The 23,811-nt window shown below is 38.8% G+C and overlaps 1 protein-coding gene across 15 annotated transcripts in view; it reads right to left on the bottom strand.

The window, feature by feature from the left end:
• The window catches only part of Tcf4 (transcription factor 4), a 332,791-nt gene that overhangs the window by 113,323 nt on the left and 195,657 nt on the right, over positions 1 to 23,811 (bottom strand). For 8 of the 15 annotated variants that reach the window (XM_051200994.1, XM_051200981.1, XM_051200980.1 and 5 more), the window contains 2 exons: positions 8,744 to 8,873; positions 8,258 to 8,307 (listed from right to left, as the gene is read on the bottom strand). The exons of 2 other annotated variants lie outside the window; for them this stretch is intronic. In XM_051200994.1, the coding sequence (XP_051056951.1) occupies positions 8,258 to 8,307; positions 8,744 to 8,873 (180 nt within the window). Of the gene's footprint in view, positions 1 to 8,257; positions 8,308 to 8,743; positions 8,874 to 9,688; positions 9,707 to 23,811 lie in introns of those variants that run through there. 5 more of the 15 variants (XM_051200982.1, XM_051200984.1, XM_051200991.1 and 2 more) reach the window with 2 other exon arrangements.

Raw genomic sequence — 23,811 nt, 5'->3', positions numbered from 1 at the left:
GGACAATGAGAAGTTTAAAGGAACAAAATTCCACCTGTGGTGTTATATGGTCATTTCTTTTTTAAATAAAGGACTTTCTTTAAAAGCCAGCCATGCTCAAGTGCCAGTGATACCACATCAAATTGTAGAAAGAATGAAGAGTCAATAAGGTGACATTGAAAACTAAGTCATATACAACACTGCATAGAGAATCTAGTCTTCACTTTGGTGGAGGAGTAAAATTGACAAAATAGAAATGAAGAAGGGAACAAACACAAGAATGGGCAAGGATGAGGGCACATACTTTCCCCTCTCACTGGGAAGTCTCAAGTGGGCTGGGGGTCCTTTACCAACAAACACATGGGTTGACTAAAGGAAAAGCAAAATGGAATTTGTTTATGAAATAATCGCCTATTGTGGTGTCTATTTTAGAAATCCAAACTACTTTGACCTACAATAAATATGCCTATTTTCATTTCATTTTGCACATGTGTCAATGAAGCCATTGATATTACAACCCAATATCTTGGGTATCTATACACATAAACTTTATGTCAAGGTACTATGTAAGGGACCCATAAACTATCAGCAATAAAATTTTACTTCTAAGGTATACATATGAGGATTAAGTGGCAGAATTTCTAGCTATTTCTTTTCACATTATCAATCAGTACAAGAGTTTATTTTTTATTTGTTTATTTTCTATTCCCATGATGGCAATAATTACCAGGCCATGGACACTCAGCTTTCTGCTTCTGGGTAGTGAGAAATGAACCAAACATCCTGTGCCTGACTCCTCACTCACGCTTCTAGTCCCCTCTTAATATTTCAAGTCACTAAAGTTTTTCAAAACAGCAGCCCAGGTTTTATACACTACTTGTTAGTGAATTATTTTGTGCCTCCAAGTTTGTTTCATAATAAGCAATCCAGAAAATATTATTGAGCCCCGTGTTAATACACCTGAGCACCTGCTCAGTAGCCCAATTCCCCAAACAGGGTTACTTGAAAACATTACCGCTAAGAATCAGGCACCTACTTGAAGCTGCTTTTCTCATAGCAGCTAATGATATAATGATATACTGTGCCGATCAGGAGAATGAAGCCATTACAATATTATTATAAGCATAATCCAGGAGGCATATTTAGAATGATATGGGCTGGGGAGGGAGGAGGATGCTAGAGGCAGGCAGATACTCTTTCACAGATGATATCAGAATAATTGTCCCAAAATAGCCTTGTTAGAAAAATCTCTTAACTGGCAATAGCAAGCAGTAATGGTGGTCACTTTTCCGTGCGTGTGTGATAGATGGTACCAATTTTCGTGACTGAATGTGCTGCGAGGTTTATTTTTTCTAAGAAAATATACATCTTTCTGCTATGAATCCATGATTCACCAGGAAGTACCTTTCGGTCAGCACCAATATGGCAACAGACCAACATATTTTCCCACAGTTGCTTTGCGGACAGGTCTGCAAAGCCGAGGCATGCCCCCATTTCCCTCTTCTACTGAATAATCAAAACACATTTTGTGAAACTTCACACACCCAGAATCTCTTCCAAGCACCCTGGAAGTGAATGCTTGCAGATCAACTTCCCTTCCTAGCCAGGTATTGAATTAATTCTTCAGTTTGCAAAGGTGGTGTTTCTATGCTGCTGAGAGGTAATTTTTTAAAAAATATTCCTTTGCAAAATTACAGCTTTTACATTTGTTATGAACTGAAACAGACACTCAGACAGAAGCTAGCTCATTCCTGTTTGGGGCTCTGAGTTGGGACACAGGAAATAATCTGCATTACCGTAACATCTCTGAAGAGGGAGCATGTGCTTAAGTGAAAGCCAGCTGGGCCTGCAGGCCTCTGTAGCAGCAGCTTTGAAACTGAAAACAGTCATTCGCATGTTGCTGTTCTGAGATCAAATAATCGAGTATTTAAAACTATAGAATCTGCCTACATTTTATAAAAGTTCCTGCTCTTTGAAAAGGAACACAGTGGCTACACAAACACACCCTGGACAATTCAGACCTAGGCTATCCCTTTGAAATGTGGGTTTAAAATTCAATGTAATTTACTTTTAAAAAGAAACAAAGCAGGTGTCTGTCAACATCCTAGCTATAGCTATTCTGCCTTAGGAAAATACAACCTTGCTCTTTTTGATGACATTCCTCATTCTTTCAGAATCACTGACACTTTCTAAACCTTATTTAGCCACCCCCCCCCAGGTCTACCTCTGATTTATTACTTCAAATAAAAATATTTTTGAATTCTATGAAAGGAAAAAGTACATCTTTAATATTCAGAAACTGTCACTAACTTGATTAGAGGGGGGAAAAAAAACTGTGCCCTTATAAGACTGTTCAAGCCAGTGAACATTTAATAGCTAAAAAGGAATGATTTCCAAATAAATATCAAGTCCCCATATATATGTACATAAACAAGAAGCCAGATGCTTCAAAACAAGCTCTATAATTGCAAAACCTATGAAAGTCCTAGGACCTCTCTCTTTCTGAAGTAAAGGAGCCTTGCAGCCAGTCCTTAGATTTCTGTAATTAAACTGCTGAGAGTCCAAACTTCCACACCAAACTATACTCTTCCGTGAAAAGGAAAAAAGAAAGTTCAAAATAACAGTTCCCTAAAATGTATTTCTCCTTTCTTAATATTTGAGTACAGATGTATTGTTCTAGCTGCTGAACTCTTAAAGAAGTCCCAATGAATCTTAAAGGTGATATTGAATTGGAAAACTTGAATCCAAATAATCACACACACTGGGGGAGTAGGGGTGGTAAGGGGATAATGCTTCATACTTACCATAAGACAGCCAGCTGAGAAGATGAACATACACACACACAAACGCACGCGCGTGCACACGAGCGCGCGCGCGCGCGCGCACACACACACACACACACACACACACACACACACACACACACACACACCCCTGTGGCAGGAGGAATGAAATAGTCTTGTTTCCTGTGGGCCACAGAGGTTTCTATCTTTTCAATTTGTAAAGATAACCTTTGAATAGCTCACAGATCCACAAATCTGCCCTCTAACAGTGAGCTGTTATTTCTGTCTGGCCCCTGCCCAGCCACCACTTGCATTTCTTTCTTTGTATTTAAAACTTGTGCGCCAGAAGTTTCTTTTTGAACAGGGGGAATGTTGTGTTCCAAAGTTGCAAGAATTACTCTGAAATTCCTAACAACACAGAAATCTTGTAGGAAACTGCCAGGAGACTGGAATGCCAAATTGTGATAGTGAATGTTTCCTGTGTGTAATTTCTGAAGTAATGAATCCCCAATGCAAAGAAAGATCTTCCCGTTATTTATTTCATATCCCAGGATCTCATACAAAACTTCACTTTTTATTTAGCCCAGAAAAGCAAGGGACAGGATGAGACTAATTTACAGAAAATGCATTACTGGACTTAAAACTCAAGGCTTCTGTATCCTCTATATGAACAAATAAATACTTAGTGATGAATAGTTTTAGTTTTCACAGTATCCTCAAAGTTGTGTTATGTGTGCTATATAAATTGGGTGAATGCTTCTTGACTTATTTGCATGGTTTAATTGCATTACTGTAATCTCCTTCTTCCCTATATATTTTCATAATTTATTGGCATCATTTATGTATTCAAGTCTCATATTTTAGTATCTTTAACTAGAATATAAGCACACTAAATTCAAAGTTGATTCAATGAGCTGACCTAACATTTTAATGTAAACCCTAACAAATGTTTGTGTCACTAAAGGGAAGAACCCTGAAGACACCTTCGGTTTTATCTTATCACATACTGGTTGCTTCTACAATTCCCTATACAAGTCCAATTCCTGGTGGCCTATGCTCAGTTTATTCATGATACATTTAATACTGCCACAGTTATCTTAAAAGGGGCTGCATTACTGCTCAGGATAAAATGTACTGCCATGAAAATGCACCATGAGATACAAAACAGTGTATCTATGATTGCCTTATGACACCCATTAAAAGTGATAGGGGCCTATGTGTTTTAAATACCATGTTCTTTTTAACCATATAAATTCTGGGATCCTATTAAGAAATAAACAATTACCATTTCCTCTTGAGAAATCATTTGCGATTTCTTAAGCATCTGAGAAGGGGGAAAAAAATCTAAAATACTTTAAAGTATGGATTCAATTGCATATTTAAAACCCTCAAATGGTTTTTTAATGTGATAGAAAATAACTAAGAAACTTAATACTGTTAGTATTACCCACTTTCATTGATGTATCCGATAATCTCTATAAAATATAGTTAAATCCAGACTTGGACATTTCATTTTACCTAAGAATTCATGTTCCTTGAGGATATCAAATACATGCTACAGTTTTGTTTTCTAAAATCCACCTAAGGAGCCACTCATGCCTCAAATTTTCTTGGAGATATTCCAATCTTATTTTAGAATCTTTTCCTCAGGATCTGTGCATCCAAAATTATCTCTGACCACTTAAAGCTTGCCAGCTCCTCCTGAATTCAACATAAATAAATAAACCCAAACTACAATTTAGCATTGAAATTAGACTTTACTGAAAAATTCAGTTTGTGAAACTCACCCTGGAGATAACAAGGGTCATAAGATGGCTCTAGGGTAAACCTTTGTCTTCCCCAAATTCTACAATGTTCTAAAAAGCCTGAGTCAGCCTAAGGGGAAGTGGACAATCCAAGCAGAGGCTAACTCCACAAATAACTGAAATATAAAGCTGTACCTCTTCTTCACACTTTCTGATAAAACATACATGATTTCGATTTGACGATCAAGGCTTTGTATGTTTACATGCTAGTGAACACAATAAAACTTTCAAATGACTTCTGTTCCTATTTAATTTATGCTATCTTGTACATCTGATAAGAATATTTTTAAACAGTACCCTTTGAAATTTTTTCTTTTCAGATTTTAATTCTATCATGCTAATTTCTAGTAAAAAAGCGTGGATAGCTTTTCCTGAGCTGTAATTTAATATGGAGCCTTTTTTTCCTCTGCATAAATGCACAACTCAGTGAGTATGCTTATTAAGCTATTCACAAATAAGAAAGTTGCTAGAAAGGGTAGTCCAGCTGCGAAGTGTCCAGATCACATGGAAATATTCTTTAAAGTAGAAACTCAAGATGCAGGGATCCAACCAGATGAGAAGCTTGCCATGTAGATTCAAAAGGTTAGAAACGCAAGATGAGTGGTGGCATCAATCACAGACACAGCTTTATCACTGAAGATCCTTCAGGAGAGGAAGGCTATGAGACAGTGGGACATGGCCCAGGGCACGTTTCAACAGCAGGAATTGGGGATCTCTTCACTAGCATCATTTCCTTAAACAACCAAAGTACCCTAGATATCCCTCCAGACCTCTGCTCTCCAGAGGGCCTATCTTCTCTTCCTCTACATTTCTAAAACTCTAAGCATTGTGGATTATTGTTACAACATCCTATGCGGAGCTTTTGGGGTGACTCAAGATCTCTAGATGTGGCATACAGTACAAATGTATGCTCATGCCTCCTATCAAAACTATGACATAATATTGAGCCAAGTCTCTTCCCTCTCTCTCTCTCTCTCTCTCTCTCTCTCTCTCTCTCTCTCTCTCTCTCTCTCTGCCTCTCTCTTCCCTTCTCTTTCTCTGCAGGCAAAGCAGAACTTTTAAACAAAGCTAGGCAATTCTCCCCACCTCCTTGACCCAGATACCCTAAAAGAGCCAGCCCCCTGGCAGCAAGGGAAGCCCACCTCTCCCTCCCAGTCGAATCACAATTTGTGACTGTGGGATACCACACTATAAATGTTCTCCTGTTTATCTATGAAAGAGGTCCAATTCACTGAGGGTTGGGGATGAGTTGACATAATAGATTTATTACTCTGTATCATGGTCAATATGTATCTAAGGGAACATAAATGCCTTTATCTAATCTAATCACTGTAAAAGAAAGCTATGTGTTACACATATATTATGTGTTACACATATATTCAAGAATATGCTGAAAAAGGATTAGAAGTATCTTGAACAGACACATTTCATGATTTTAATTGAACTTAAAAATAAGGGAGACAGATCTAAAAATACAGAAATCTAGATCTATTGGAGCCAAAGTGCTACAGTGTCTAGCACAAGAATGTATCCTAAAATCAAGTATAAAAAAAAAATACTTCTTTTTTAAGTGGTAGCAAGGCATAGGATCTCATTATCAATAATAGAGTAATACAACAAAGTTAGTGTACACTAAGAAAATTGTAACAGAAAGAGAATCACCAAGTGGTGACTGGATCACAAATTCCCTCAAGCTTCTCTTCTTCCTGCTTAAACCTCAGCTGAATTTTCATCTTGTTTCTTATCTTTTGAAGAAGGGCTATTTATCAGTGTATCCCAGATGGCCATTAAGATATTAAGCTGGAAAAGTTCTCTGAGAAGAGTTAATCCTAAACTGGAATTAATAGAAACAAATTTCCCATTTCTAACTGTCATGTATTAGAAGAAAAAGATCTTCTGTTTACTTAGCAGAGTGTAAGGGGTAAACAGCAATAAAACCTAAACAAAACGAAATGTTTTTGTAAAGACCAGCTAACTAGAGAGGAATACTTAAATATTTTTAATGAGTTAAGAGAAGTTACTGATAATTAGTAACATCATAGATCCTTCAAGAGCTTCCTAAAGTAAGTGTGGAGATGTCTGCAAAAAAAAAAAATGTTTTTTTTTTCCCCCGGTGGGTAAAACAAACATCAAAAAAAAAAAAAAAAAAAAAAAAAAAACCCACAGTTCACTTTAACCTGAGGCACAGATGGGATGAGATGAGCTGTTTTTGTAGCTCCCCTGAACAGTCACATTGTCATTTCAGAACAATCAAAGGCCCTTTTAATGTATTTAATATTGTCAAGATAATGTTTAAAATGTAAACAACTTCCAGGACTTTGTCAATTGAAACAGTCGTTGACACAATTAACAACTAAAATTTCATCTACAGTAATAGCTCTCCTTCTAACTTCAAGCTTAAAATACGCCTACAGAAACAGCCAATTTCAATAAAATATAGAAACTCAAGAAATAACAACATGGTACAGTTTTAAGTGACATATTGACATTCTAAAATGACTATTTTATATGCCATTGGCAGTTTTATTTACACAATATTTTTCCATATTTATGGCTAATTTTGTGGTGCTTCTTCAACATTATCAAGTCTGATAATCAGCATACAAAATTTGTGGGGTTTTATGGTAAGACTTATTCTGATATATTCATTTAATAATTTTTTTTGGATGAGCTGAACCGAAATCAAGTCAAATACACAGGTGTGTGGGTTAATCTAGCACATTTGCAAAACCCATTATTCTTCTAATTTACTAAAAATGAAATAAAACCAATGAGAGCACTGATTGGTAATACATTTTCAGAAATCTAAATATAATTTTGACTTAAAGTGCAAGAACTTATAAGACCCATTAGTCTTTTTTTTTAAACATACTAGAAGACTGAGTTAAAACTGTCTTTACATGCACAACACTGGAAGGAAAAATGAAGGAAACAGGGAGAGAAGAGAGGAAATAGTTGTTTTTTAAATTTTACATAAGAAGAAAATTAGTAGCGATGGATCAGCTATAAACAAATTAAATACCTCCTAAGACGTAAAATTTACAAATGATGAACTCAAATCAATGTGTCATGAATTTCCTGTGAGTACAATGAACTTTTCTTAGGTTGGGGCCTGGGGCATCAGAGCAGCACCCCCACAAAGCTCTAAGTATTAAAAAAGGCCCAGGATGCTTTGGTTGCAGCTGGGTTCCTCTATCCCCACCTAGCACTGCAGAGCAAACAGTGACCACCTTTGAGGTCCTTATTCATCAACCTCTTCAGAAAATAGAGACATTCTCCCTGCACTCTGGGCTGAAACCCATGTAAATTTTCTCTAAATCCTCTCCACAAATCTCCTTTCGCATGCAAATCCATAAATCATCATAATACCGACAAAGAATTTAACCAACACATGAAACTAATATCATGCTCTGCAAAGCCCTGGACAGGTAAAGCTCTGCAACTTGAGGTACCTTTTCAAGGTTCTCTTCAGAGCTTAACTTGCTGAACACCAATGCAAGCCCTCAGCCTTCCAGCAGGGGCAATTAATCACCGCAGCAAGGGAGGTAGCTGATCCTTCCTACCTCTCCCCATCCTAACTGACACAAAGCTCTGGACGACTGGAAACTCATTGACTTCTATTGCCTTCTTTTACTGATACCAAACAAAATACAAAGGACAAAGTAGGGAGCAAAAACAGGCAGTACTTACTGAAGAGGGCAAACCTGGAGGAACTTTTCGGACTTTCTTTGTCTGCACCTCTGAAAAAACAGAAACAAAAACAAAAAACGAAGCTGTGAGCTCCCACATGCCCAGGTCTCCAAAAGAAAAGAAATTTAAGCAAGAAGCTACAGAGATGAGAGCAGACATCCTGCTCACTCTTGATTTATTTCCATCTACCAGAAACCAAAGCCTGCTTTACTGTAAAGACTGGAGCTACCTGTGACTACTCCGTGTTTTGAAACACAGGTTTCTCGTGTGCCCAGTCAGGTGACACACTAAATACAAACATTTCAAAAGTTATGTTACTGTGTAAATGGTTAACCATATCCCCTGGTGGAAAAGGCACCAAGCTAAAGATCGATTCAATATAATGAGGGGGCTGTCTTTCTGGGGGTAAAGTGGGGGTAGGATGGCATTTTTAAGAAGAGATAATTTAATAAAGAAGCCAGGCATTCAAAGAGAAGAGGGCCTTACCCATGGCACTACTGTGGAGAGACCTCCGCCGGGTGTTATTGCTAGAATACTGATAGTACTGGGAGCCAGGTTTGGTGGGCGAAAGGGTTCCTGGATTGCCCATATCCATGTCCCCTCCAAGGAGACTCTGCTAGAAGGTGAAAAAAAAAAAAAAAAGAAACAAAAAAAAAAAAAAAAAACAAATATGGAAGTTTAATGTTTCACATTTACCACCTCACACTCGATTTTAAGCAGAGCAATACAAAATCCAGCATTTGCTGAGCTAAGACAATTAACAAAACAACTGCCAAAAACCAAAAGCCACTGAGGAAGCTATCATCACTTTCGGTATTTTTAACCCTTTACTTAGAAGACTGTAGATGGTGTCCCCTTAAAACAAATACATTTTTTAAAAATCATTTTAGATGACTTAATACTTTAATTTCATAAGAAAATGTCATTTCTTTAACATAAATGTTTTCTTTCCCCACACTTAGGCTCCTAACTGGGAACTATTCACACCCTTGTTTGGAAAGGACTGACAGGAAACTCATTTTTTTTTGTACACACACACCTTCCCCCAGCTGCACACACTGGGGGTGAGTGTGGATCGGTCAACTCGCTACAGAACACCTCCTGATCGTCCAGGACTTTGCAAGGTACCCACACAGTACAGAATGCCAGATTTGTGGAGAAGAAATTCAGATCCCAGGGCAAACTTTCAAGATCAGAAAAAAAGTAGGCACCCTCTGTGCATGCAACAACCCCAAGGACTTCAGCATGCTCTCTTGAAGACTACCAGGAAGGAAAACAAATCCCCATGGATTGAACATTCACCCAAACATCACTAGCACATTCCCACAAATATCATTATCACCATGTGACAAACTGCTAAACTTTCAAATAATGATGACATAAGATAGATTACATAATATTACATTTTCTAAAGGCTACATAGAAACTTACTCACAATATATAAACCGCCTGATTATACTCTGCATTGAACACATTGGTTTTTTTTTTTAATTATTCTGATAGGCAATAAAACAAGTGTAGATTGTACCATTTATATTAAGAACAAATTTGTTATTTAATAAAGAAATTTTAAAATTAAGTACTAAAAATCTAACTTTATCGTTACTTGTAATCAACTTTTACTGATGGAACTAATTACTGTCCTTGATAAAGTACAGAATGTGTTTTCCCTAATCTAAATTCTAATCACCATGTCACTCACAACAGACTTAGGGATGCTTCACTAACACACTATTCACATGCAAAATACTCTAAATAGGCCAATTATGACTCTGCCCCTGTTCCCTGGTTAACCCGCTGAGAACTGAAAAATTTCACAAGGCAGTCACCACCTAAAACAAAGGGTCCTTGTTTTAAATTAAGACAGTCTTTTTGATTCCTAAATAGCTCAACAAAGTGGCATGTCTTCCAGTGAAAGCAGTTGGTCAAATATGACCCATAAGCTGGAAAATCAAAAATTCAAAGCTCTCTTAGGCACCACAAAATAGCTAAATATCATACAGAGGGCTGCTGATGGTGGGGGAGTTCTGTGCCTATTGGTGAACAATATATAATGGGGTAATCAGCCACTGGCAGGCCTGTGTTCCCTGCTTCCAGATTTACCACTTTTTCAAGGGATACATCCTAAACATTACTTTAGGGGGGAAAAATGACTGAAGAAGAGAATCTAAGAGTGAAAACCTATTGCTGAACAGTCAGCTCATTGCCAACATCTTATTTCATCCACAAAGGATGAAAATTGGATCATTTGCCACATAAAAACCTAAGATCAGCACACTCAACTACTGCATTTCTAGAACTTTCAAAAGATATGAAAGTATTATTAATGGCAAACTAAAGCGCCCAACACATTACAACCAACTCTTCTAGGGAATTTAGGAATATAAAATCCAATGTTTATTTTTTTATCATTTTAGGCATTCAAAATTTAGAATTTCAACCTGAAATTTCACTCTTGACAGATCCATACTTAATTCTTAATGCAAGATTTTTTAAAATATCTCTACTGATAAAGGTGCAAATGATATGAAATAACTTTCTTTGTTTAAGTAGGTAAAGTATACCATAAGTATACCACTTAGTGTTGACTTTATTGGGAAAAAGAGTTTGAAAGTAATAATATACTATTATTGTTGTTAGTATTTTACAGTATGATGAGCCTCTTGAATTCTAGGCAAATGTCTATCATTAAGCTACATCACTCATGACCCATGGAGTAAGACTATATTATGCTACATCATTCATGACCCATAAAATTAGACTAGCGCTATATCTGTCAACATAGACACTGCATTGTCAGCCATTGCTCTTCTCTCTCTCTCTTTCTCTCTCTCTCTCTCTCTCTCTCTCTCTCTCTCTCTCTCTCTCTCTCTCTCTCTCTCTCTCTCTCTCTCTCTCTCTCCCAAAAATATATTCAATCTTCAGGAAAGGGTTGAACAAGTATTCTGAAATACTCAATTCTCTTTTCAATGGGTCTGACCATTGGTTGATTTCTATTGGTTCTGATAGCAAAGATTTCACTCCCAGAAAAGGAAATCTATGTAGAAGGCCAACATAAAAACAAATAAACTAGCTGCCCTTGGTTTTAGTGGCATTCACAATACAGCTGTGAAGAAAAGATTATGAAAACACAGCTAACTGGCTGGGACTGACCTGCTTGTCGATTTCAAAGAAAATCTTCCAGTGGGAAGATAAGTAAATCAGAGTTCAGTCCTTCTACAAAGCCACATGAACTATGTGGAATGACAGCATCAAAAGCCACAGACCACTTCCAAAGAGACTCCTGACAATCTCTCACCCACAACAACAAAAAAATTTAAAAAGCACATTCCTGCTTCTTTCTTTTAGACTTGTTTGTCCCCCACCCCTTTTTTTCCACTTGGACAATGGCATCATTCTTGTAAAGAAACAAAAATAAACATTTCCTCAAACTTAAAGGGGCACTAATCACCCCCACAGGGAAAATGAAGATAAAAATATACATGCTCTTATTGTAGGGTCGACTTGTGAAACGAACAATGACTATTTACTATTGTTTGGTCTTTATGTCACAGGCTTTACACTCTGTAGTAATGAGAAAGATTAAAAATAATTTCCACTGTTGAAACACTTCGGTACATGTATGTTTAAAAGTCAATGGCATTTGATTAAGGGAAATTAAATAAACAGTACACATGAAAGATAAGGCATTCATCTGTTTATAAAATTACCTCTAAGAACCTATGGCTTTGAAAACAAAATTATATTTCATTGTTAAGTTTAAAAGCTTAGTCTAGTTTCAAAATGGGCAAATGCATCCTGGCCCTACTTAAGTGGATTAGAAAAGTTTAAGGGTCCTGTTTGTTGTTTTGTTTACATTGTGCATCCCTGTGTTCTGTGGTTATTCTGGGTTCGGAGCAGTTAGCTGCCCCTATCACCCAGGAAACACTGGAAGCAATGTGGTGTTTCACACAGCTAACCTGTGAATCTGCTTAACAGTCCACATGTGATGAGACAAGCCCTTCAGCTTTCCATCCAAAGGTAAATGATTTCAAGCCTTAAAGCACAAACCAAAGAACAAAATGTACTGGTATTGTTCACTAAGCTCAAATAACCAGAGAGTAACTCTTTGAAGCCCACTCACCAGCAAAGAGCCACATCTGGCAGAGCCATTCATACACCAAGGTCAAGATTGTGGGAGGGTCCAGGCAATCACACTGTTGTCTGTTTCCTAGCAGGTCTGAACATGAAGACTTCTAAGACCATCTTAGCCCTGCCCTTACTCCATTTGGGGATGAGTGAGTGGGAACCTTCATTCCTTGATCAACTACTTGGCTTGGCTTATGCAGCTAAGGATATAAACCATGAACTAAGCTTGGGTAACAGAGAAGTGGCTTATATCTCAAATTAGATTTATAACTGAATGGTAATCAAAAATAGAAGTAACTGCTCGAAGCTTAAATTATCAACTATTTTTTTTTCCTTGTTAAAGTAAAATCATCTTGCTCTGAACTATTACTTCATTTCAGTCAGCACTTTAAATGTAATGTTCATCTTTAAAAAGGAAGATTATATTTACCCTTAATTATAGATATACGTGAGATCAGAGAGTTATGCGCAATGCTTTTGGGCATAGGATTAATTTATCTTATAGGTGAATGGCCTTGAATTTGAGAGGTGGGTCCTGGGAAGCAAAAGGGATGAGGGCTTAGGGAATCTATGGAGGGGAAATGTGCTCCTCGTTTTCCAGGCTTTCTCTGCCTTTGCGTCACTACCGTTACGTTGTGATCTGATATCAGACACAACATCTTGGGGTATGGGGGGAGGGATGCTGCAGAACAGAGAAAAGCAGTCTCCGATGAAACCAGATTAAGCTCCTTTTCTGAACTTTTGCCAAATGCGTGTGAGTCTAATTCATGTTTGGGTATTGTAGCAGTCACACAGCTGCGACTCAATTCTTTCATCACAGACCCAAGTGATGTATAGTGGCTTTGTGCAGTGCACTGACTCCATAAAGGCAGGGATTTGTTATTTTAAAATGGAAATAGAATTCAGCACGGCTGTAAAACTTATGAATGTTGGATATATGTATAGGTACCTGATAGGCTTTGCAGCATAAGGAACAAACTAGATGTGGAGAGAAATTGCAGAGTAAATGCGTCTAAAAGACTGGGTCACAGCTGAGGTCATATCTACGTGGCTAATTCTGCACCGAATTAGGTTTTCAAAGACACTGCTGAACAAGACTACTAACAGCCATGGGGAAGTTTTTGCAAATCCCTATCGAATAGCTGCTGCTGAGTTTGCCATTTTGACCACGGAAGGGCCATTGCTGACTTTCTTAGTAGCAGGAGGGGGCCATAATTTTGCTGCTGTCCGCACTTACTAGGCAACCTAGAATATATCTTGCACCAAAGGGCAATGAAGAACACAGTAATTCCACCTGTCCACTTTTGAACTTCCAAGCTTACAGCTGAAGGTCAGACCTTGGACAATCTTTATCCCTGATCCCTAAGGTACAGAAAGACACTGTTACTGCTCACTTTGATTTCTGTCCCGGACTCAGTTTCAGCAAAAGAGGCCTTGGGAAAAAAAAATTAGAAAGATGGGATGGCAGAGCTGACCAGGGGGATTAGATGGTTGCTGTGTGACAGGGAAAAAAAAAAAAAAAAAGCAATTATTGAGATTGTCATTTTGCAAATAGTTTCTTTTAAGGAATTCCAAATATTTCAAAAAAATTCTTATTAAAATTTGTTCCACAGAAAATCAGAAATAAAGTTCAAGCTGGGCCTGGTGGGACAGTTGTGTAATCCAAGGCATTTGGGAGGCTAAGGTAAAAGGACTGTAAATGTAGGGCCAGCCTGGACTATAGAGTGAGCTCAAGACCAGCTTAGGGGCAATTTAGAAAGACCCTGTCTCAAAATGAAAGATAAAAAGGAACCAGTGATAAAAGTCAGGGGTAGAGAGGTTGCCTAACATATGCAAGGCAACAGGCTCAATCCTTGCTACAATAAAGGAAGGAAGGGAAGAGGAATGAAGGGGTGGGGGAGGAAAAAGAAAGGAATGAGGCAGGAAGGGGGAAAGCATGGAAGGGAGGGTGGGAGGGAGGGAAGGAGGGAAGGAGGGAGGGAGGGAGGGAGGGAGAGGAAGGGAAGGACGGAGGGAGGGTTGACTCAAGCAAAGTAAGGAGGATGAGTGGCTTCTGCATGGAACCCAAGCTCAGAGACATATAGACTGCTGGAAAATAACCACTCTCTCCTCCTCTGTGAAGGGGGTCAATCAATGCTTTCCCAGAGTTACTGGGTGTAGAAGCAATAACACATGGGAAATGTCCAGCAGAAATGGAGCCTCACAGAGGTTTCCTCCCTCTGCCCTTTAGCATACTCCTGTCAAAACCCACTGACTGTTACCTAAAAGAGTCAGCTGAAGCTGAGAATAATTAATAGATCCTCTACTTCTCTTTCAAATAAAATACAAACAACAACAAAAAAATCCACTGTGCTAAATTTGAAACAGCACAATAAAAACTTGAAAGGGTTCAATATGCGAGTCTCCATAAACAGTGACAGCTCCATGGCATTGGGCCATACTGGCAAGAAGGTAGGAACCCCCTCCCCATTATTTAATAAAGAAATTGGAGAGTTATCTCAGAATGAGTGTGACTTCTTTCCTCAAAATTCCACAAGGATTTTTCCAGCAATTCATTTAATTTTATTTTTCAAACACAGAAGTAATTTGCTGCTAACTCAACCAAATAAAAGATAAAAATGGTTTAAAGTCAGTCTGCCACTTGTACCAAAATAAAAAATGTTTGATATGGGATAGAACTATATGCACCATATAAAGTAGGTTAAACTCTTATTGTGTTGGACACTGACAGACAATTACAAGGGTGGACCAATTTCGTATTTTCATGTTACAAAGCCAATTAAGGGGCATCTAGTGACTGTGTATTACATACTTAAATTATTTATTTTATTTCTCCTTCCATGATTTAAACAAACAAACAAAAAAACTTCACAGTTTTGGTTGGGAATTTGCATAACTCCCAAAGAATTCAGTAATCTTGAGTAAAACTATTTTAGCAGTGATTAGATTTCACTAAACATTTCAAAATTCAAATACATTGTCTTTCCTAGTATAGAAAAACACCTTATATTTAAATGTTATAGTGTAATACAAAGGTTTCTATGGTAACTGTAATTTAATGTATAATATGGTAAAAGTCAAGTACAAATTCATGCATTTTTAATGGAAATTACAAATGCCCAATGATTGATGAGATTTATACATCCACCTATTTGACTTCTCAAATTAAAAAAAACAACAAAAACATTATTTCTTGTATATATTAAAGTGAGTCTCCAATGTGCAGATGGGGACATTTAGAGTGGTTTCATGTCCATGGCCATGCTAGCCACATGGCTAGCAAGCAGAGGGACCAGTTTGACTTGGCATTGACACATACACTATGCCCTATCCTTTCGGTGCTCTATCTGCCCAAGCCTTCATTATTAGAGCTTTCAATTATCATTAGGGAATCCTAACTTTGGAAGTATCTTTCTTCTTATTGCAGAAGAATCATCCAATATAATGGAATGCCTCTTGCCCCTGGAGAACCTAGATATGTATTCTTAGTGGGTGTCAGGATCTTTGTCCGGGACATGGTAGTATGACCACACTCACCGTGAGAATCATTCAGACAACACAAATTCCTAGAAACCTGATGTCTGTGACTTCACACTACTGACACATGGTCTCTCAAGGCAGGAAGTGAGCTCCCTTGTCTCTGTGACCCTGGCATCTGTCACAGTAGGTCCTGATACATAGTATGCCTGTAGTAAATGTTAACTGATTTAATTAACTGATTAGCCAAGGAATGTGCTTACAGAGTTTCAACCATTATTTCTATGAACATGATTCTCTATTCCTATGTCAGTGGATACATATTCCCTAAACTTCTCTTTGTACTCTCATCTTAAGACTTTCCCCTCCCACACCAGATGTGCATCACTCAGAAACTAAAGGCAGGCCTTAATGTACAAAAGTCTTACCACATCTCTTCTACAAAACTGCTTTCATTTCTCAGTTACCCTCCCAGTCCACTTAAGGATAAGTGAAGAATCAAAGTCAGTAACGTATATGAAGAAATTGGTTGTGCCTGTTGATGTATGCTTATGTACTTTTATTTCTGTGCCTGGTTTGTTGAACAAAAAAAAGGGATATATTTTTTCAAACAGGCATGGTTGTTGAGTGATCCATCATTCACCAAAGGGCCAGGTTCTTGTGAGTTGAGCAGCAGTGAAATACAGGTGCCACCTAGGTGGACAACCACAGAGGAACAGATACAGGAGAGAGGGACAAAGTCAGCAAGGTGAAGGTAGGGTTGTGAAGACATAGTTTTGTCTTGTTTTTTGAGACAGAGTCTCTGTACATAGCCCTGGCTGTCCTAGAATTCACTCTGTAGACCAGGCTGGCCTTGACTTTGAACTCACAGAAATCCTCCTGCCTGTGCCTTCCAAGTACTGAGATTAAAGGCATGTGTCCACCACATGCCTTTTAAAAAGGATAGTTACTCTGAGGGACACAGCATATGGAAGAGTCTGGGAGAATGTAAGCTAGTTAGTAAAGAAACTGTTCTCCTTAGGTTTCTCTCACATATAAAATCAAGTTGGCTTAGACAGAAACAAAGCCAGAATGTCTAGAGAACAGAGAAGATGTTGGCCTTTGCTATGTGCCAACTGCTGTGGTGGGCTTTGGGGAAATAGAAGGCTTAGGTGACAACCTATTCTAAAGAAGATCTAAGCAAACTGAGTGTGTGTGTTCCCAGCCACCCACCTTGAGCTCTAATTCTGAGGCATAGCTCTCTCCTTAAAGAATGGGTTTCCCCACTCTGCATTAGAAAAACCACTCCAAAACACCTCTGAAGATGACAACCAAACATCATATCCTTGGGATTTCTAAGACAATCGCCCTACCCTGGACCCTCTCAATGCTCCCTTATCACAATGCCTTAGGATTACAGGCAAATGTAGGGGACACTTTTCAATAACAGAGTTGTCACTCTATAAATGATGGCAGCTATACAAAGAACAGCAAATATCCACACAGAACTCACTCTAGTTCAAGCTCAGTTTGGCTGCAGTAACCCATTTAATTATCACAACCCCTTGAGGGGAGAATCCCATTAATCCCACTCTGCAGATGAGGTGGCCTAAGGCAGAAGGAAGCTAACTACCCACCCAAGATAACTTGAAAACTATTTGAAAACCAATGAACAACCAAATTGTCATTTCACTGATAGCAATTATGTCTCTTGGATTCACACGGCTCCTGGTAATATCACATCTGAAAATGTCAACAATTATCTCATGTTCATCCTTCAATCTTATGTTCAGAAGCCTCCCATCCTTCTGCCTCTTCTCCACTCTCCAACACCAACGAGCTTCAGTACTGGGGAGCTATTTGCAGCAATGCATTCCACTCTCTGCACCCCTCCCTACAAACATGCCACAAAGAATCCACTGATCCCATGAAAGATTTATTTAATAAAATGACAGGCAATCAGTCATTCCGTTTGCCCAGCACCCATTTGCACAACTTTCTAAGTAGCCCTTAGCTATATAAGAAAGATGATGGAAAAACAATCAACAACCAGAAAACTTTACAAAGTTGGAAGGAGAAGGTAATTTTTAAGGGTTCTTAGAGGAACTGTAGGGTGTTTGCATGTATAAATAAACATTTCCTTTCTCTCCCCAAGGATGTAGGACAGGTATATTTTTATTACGTGTTCACATAATACCTCATTATAAATATATTTAGACAGTGAGCATGTGGTATTGACTTGCTGAACTAGTTCACAAGCCAGTTGAACAAAACCCACGAAAGAACCCTAAAGAGCACACACTTCCAAAAGGTAGAAATAACTTTGTGTATCGGTTTTGAAAAGAAACAATCTTTTCACACAAAACATTTCCCAGAAAAGGGCTTGCATAAAACAACCTGATCCCTAGGAGTTGAGTTCAGACTGAAGCAAAGCCTGACAAACTTCAGAAAAAACAGTCAGGATATATTTAAAGTTTCATTAGAACATTCCTCATAACTTGATCAAGATAACTGCACAGATTTGAACTTGTATGTTCATCTCAGCCTGGCTCTTCTATACAGATGCAGCTGACCCTTCTTGTTTGCCTTGTCCATTCATTATAGAATCTTTATATTCAGGGTTACTAATCATGTCTTTTTACACATCTAGGTATTTTGATTTTTTTTTGTTTGTTTTGGTTTTTCAAAATAGGATTCCTCTGTGTAACAGTCCTGGCTGTCCCAGAACTCACATTGTAGACCAGGCTGGCCTCAAACTCAATGAAATCCACCTGCCTCTGCCACTCGTACTGGGATTAAAGGGGTGTAGGGTATTTTGATTTCAGATCTATTTAAATAGGTAACTTTTACTGCTACTTGAAGAATGTTCTATATAATCAAAAGAAAAACTGGATCACCCATCCAAATTTCACTTTTGTGGCACAGGGCAGAGACCCACCTCCATCAGATTCCACTGAGTGTTGTGTAAGGGCAAAGAACTGTTCCACATTTGAAGCCAAGATTGTCTCTTTAAAGTTTCAGTCTGCAACTGTAAAACTGTCAGGGCAGCCAGGGGCAAACCAACTGGCACACAGTAATTCATCAAGTGTGTGTGCATGTGTGTATATGGGTTTGTTCACAAATCTTGCTGCTGTCCCTCCTTTTGCAAACACACAAATAATTTGTAACTATTCCTTTATCTGAATAGGCAACACTGGGTGAAGGAGCTGAGGAAAACATGGTGCCTCAAGGGACTTGCACAACCCCATCAAGATCCAGGCTCCTGTTTGGTGGAACCTTCACTACTGTCCCTACAAGTACTGCAGTGTCTTTATGTAGCAGGCAACATCTGCAGTCATTTCTTTGGTAAGCTCAGCATCATGTTCTAGGCACCAAGGAGCAAGCACAGCTCAATGCATGACTCATTTATGGATACACAAAAATGGGACGTGTAAGTACATTAGTGGAATTTAATCACTCATCTCTACTGGGAAAATTAAGAGGCAGATACTGTTTGTATCTGGGTGTAGAAGCAAAACAAGACAGTGGGGAGTGGGAGGGAGGAAAGCAAGGGAAGGGTTAGCCAGGTATACTATAATCCCAGTACTCAGGAGCAATGGGAGGGCTAGATAGATACACTGTAATCCCAGTACTGAGGAGGCTAAGGACCAAAAAGCAAGTCTACAGGCAGATGAAGCTGCATAAGTGAGAAGTCATTTATAAAATTAAAAAAATAGAGAGGAGAAGAAACAGGAAGATGTGGGTACTTGGGTTGGTTTCCTTCCTTCTTTCTTCCTTCCTTCCTTTCCCTTTCCTTCCCTTCCCTTCCTTTTTGTCAACCTGACACAAATGACCTTGGAAGAGGAAATCTCAGTTGAGAAACTGTTTCCATCAGATTGGCCTTTGGGCATATCTGTAGGTCATTTTGTTGATTAAATTGAAGACTGACATCAGAAGGCCCAGCTCATATGGGTGGTGCTACCCTTGGGCAGGTGGTCCTAGGTGGTATAAGAAAACAGACTGGGCAAACCCAGGAGAAAAAGCCAGTAAGCAACACTCCTCTGTGGCCTTGAGCTCCTGCCTGGGTTTTCCACAATGGTGGAATGAACCTGTAAGATTAAATAAACCCTTTACTACTCAAGTTGGTCTTTGTCAGTATTTATCAGTGACAGAAAAGCAAACTAGAATAGAAATGGAGCAGGAAATAAAAATAAAGGAAATCTTAAGCCTGTTGATTCAACTCTCAGTTCACAGGAAATGTGGAGAATACAAGCTAAAAGGCTGGCAGAAAGAAAGCAATCAATCAATTCCACAAAGTCAGGCAAGATCCTAGCTTTAATATTAAAGGGGGTAGTAGGGAACGTTGTGGATTTGTGAAACACCAAAGATAGACAATGCCCAAGGGGCACATTCAGTCCAAGTACACCAGTGGGCAAAGTCCATTTGTTTTCTATTGATGTTTTGTTCTACTTTGGGGATATTTTGTTTTCTTCTTCTGTGGCAAGGTTTCGCTGTGTGGCTCAGACTAACCTTGAACCTTCTCTCCTGCCTCTCAGGTGGAGGGATACCAGTTGACAGCCTCTAAGCCCAGAGACAAAAGACATTTGTAGGGCAGCTGGGGAAAGTTCAGGGCTCTGAGGAAGGGTTGCTTTGGGGATGACACTGTGGATGTGTTAAGCTGGGGAAGTGGGGGAGATTATTTGCTAGAGATGCTATTTATTTATAGAATCTATAGTTAGAGATGCTGTATTTATACATAAAATGATGTGCAGCCTACAATCTGCTCTAAAACATTTGAAAAACATCAACCGGGTAAGAAGATTCTAAGACAAATGGGGCAAATGCTAAAATCCGTTGAAACTGACGGGTAGAGGCATAGTTTTACACATTACAGCACTCTGGATTTTTCTTGTATTTGAAATTTTCCACAATAAAAAGAATCAGTGAGTAACGTATCTATGAAGTCGTTTCTACCCTTTTGCAGACTGAAGAGGGGTATTAAAGTTCAGAGTACATGCTCAATACCAGCTGGGCAGTTCAAGTCTTCAAGTCTTTAGAGCCTCCCATCCCAGGGTGTGTGTGTGTGTACACATACATGCATGCATGCATGCATGCATGCATACATACATACATACATACATACATACATATTCTGTTCTCTGTAGAACAGAATTTTAAAAACAGGAATAAAGATGAACTCTTCAGACACCCTAGACTAAAGGTCAAACAGATGGTCAGGGAAGGAAGGAGAAGTTCCCTCTGACCTAGGGTAGGGCCCCATCACAAAAAGCCCCTTTGCCCCTGTAGCACAATACTCTCTTCCTTTGCAAGCCAAAGACAGAAATGGCTGAGGACAAAAACAGGGTAGGTGACATGGTGGATTCCTCCCAAGACAGCACACATGCCCCACAGGCACATAGGGCAAGCCGAGAGTAACCCTGTCAGTCTGTAATGACTCCACACCTGCACAGGTGCACACCAGGAAATCCAGGAATACTGAAATACTCTAATTTTGGCATTAGCGTAAAAAATTTGGGGTGGGGGTGCAAACATCGGCAGCTGCATTTTTTTAAACTGACATAAATAAAAATGTATTCATTAAATGTTTATGAAAGTCAAAATTCAGCCGCTCACTAAACTGGGTTATTTGGCTACTGCTCAAACATCAGCCTGTCAATCTGTGGGAGAAAAGAGCTGTGTGCTTTTAGCTTGCAATTAAAAAGAGAACATCAAAGGTCTCGTGTGCATCCTGTATCTGATCAAAGAGAGGCTGCTGCCTCCTCCCCTAGCTCATGCCTCATCCTAGCTACCCTTCAGAGAGGAAAAGGGGCTTGCAAAACAGGGTGCCCCATGACTCAAGAACATCTTCATCCACACAAGCACATGCTGGACTCCCCAATCGAGAATAAGGTTAGGATAAGCAATGGAACCACAAAACCGAAAATGGGTTCCATGCACTGCCTTATCAAGTGTTCAGTGCAAAAACAACATTTTCCCTGACAGAAATATTTAAAAATCTGAGAACTGATTGACAGGAGAGTAAAAGCAAATCAGGGACTAATGGGTATAGGTAAAGTGCCTGTGCTAGAAAAAGGGTTTGCTTCCATCCCCAGCACCCAATCAGAAATCTGGGTATGCTGTTGTGTGTGTGTTTACACATCCGAGCTCCGAGGAGGCATAGACAGATGGATCTGGGGACTTGCTAGTTGGCTAGGCTTTCCTGATCAGTAAGCCCCAGACCACTATAAAGATTTTTGTCTCCAAAACAGAAGGTAGCTGGCTCCTGAGAAATGACATCAGAAATTGACCTCTGGCCTCCACACACATGTACTCATATGTAAGTATGCATCAATACACAAACACACACACACACACACACACAGAGAGAGAGAGAGAACAAAAGTATCCCCACAGACAACCATAAAGCCTGTCAGTTTTCAGAAATAAAAAAAGACCAGCTCAAAGGTGTGGGAGTCAGAGGGAATGTTCACGAGAGGCCAATTACAAAGTGGGAAAGTAATGAACACAGAACAGAAGGTAAGGAGCAAAGATACATGGTTAGACAAACAGTGTTCATTCTACAAATAATTTGAAATATTTTGCAGTATGCTACATATGAATGGAGGGGTTCACTATCTTGAACATTGCAATATTCCCTGCCCTGGTTCAAATTCCAATGTCTAATGACTCCAAATTTATAAACCACCCAAAAAGACAGAACTGAGTTCATCCTATAGAGGGACCAGCTCTCCTGGCATTATTGATGTTTCCAGAGAATCTTATTCCACTTTTACTCGGGTCATTTTATTATCCTAAAAATTTTTCCCACAAGGCACATAGTCACACCTCCTTTGGTTTTGATATGAGGACTCAATAGGGATAGGAAATTATGAAGGCAAGAGAAATTTTGAAAGGAGAGGTTTGCTTCCTGGGGAAATCAGGAAGCAGAAACTTAACCATTTACGAACAAATTAACTGATCTTAGCCTTAGCACTCAAATTTTACATGTAACCAGAGAGCATTCAAAGAGGTGGTCAAAACAAAAGCAATTTAGGGAGGGTGGAAGTTATTTTGAAAATGTATATCCTCACATTTCTGAGATAATTGGGGCCAGAGAGTTGGCTCAGTGGTTGAGAGCATTAGCTGCTTATCCAGAAGACCAAGGTTACAGTCCCAGCACCCACATGGCAGATCACAACTGTCTGTAACTCCAGTTCCAGGGAATCAGACATTCTTATACAAAAAATACATTCAGGTAAAACACCAACACACATTAAAATGAATAAATGAATACAATCTTTTAAAAAAATGAATTACATAAGAATATGTAATTCGGAAATAAAATTATACCCCCCCCCCAAGAAAAGGTATGGTACACAAAAATTTACAGAATGAGGCAAGGAAACTTGTGGAATCCAGGATCCAGGTCATTATTTATGCAATTTAAATATCTAGAAGGAAAGACTCCAATTTCAGCACTAGAGGTAAAGGGATACAAGGAAAGTAGTAACTCATATATGCTCAGGAACATGGAGAGACGCCTCAGCACTAAAGGCAACCTGAGTTTGTTACCAGCAACCCACGAAGAGATCTGACTCCCCCAGGTTGTCTTCTACCATCTACAGGTACAACAAATATGCCCATGTAGACACGAACACAAACATGCTCCGGTACACACACACACACACACACACACACACACACACACACACACACACACACACACACACGGAGAGAGAAAAAAAATGTAATGTTTAAATAATCTCTATAAATATGCTAAGATTCTGTTTCAGGAATGACATGAAAACTATTCAATTCTATATTTAGTAAAATGTTAGTTTTCAATTGTGTCAGTTAAATATAAGAATAATTTTCAAAAAGAATGAAATAAGATATGCATTGCCATGTCATTAAAACAAAACGAAAATTTTAAGTCAGGAAAATATGAAACAAAGAAAATGTGATAAAATACAATAGATATGAATGACTAT

This window comes from Phodopus roborovskii, unplaced genomic scaffold (genome assembly GCF_943737965.1).
Source record: "Phodopus roborovskii unplaced genomic scaffold, PHOROB, whole genome shotgun sequence".
Taxonomy (NCBI): Eukaryota; Metazoa; Chordata; class Mammalia; order Rodentia; family Cricetidae; genus Phodopus; species Phodopus roborovskii.
Note: the sequence above shows the minus strand (reverse complement) of the source record. Positions and strands in the feature narration are given on the sequence as shown.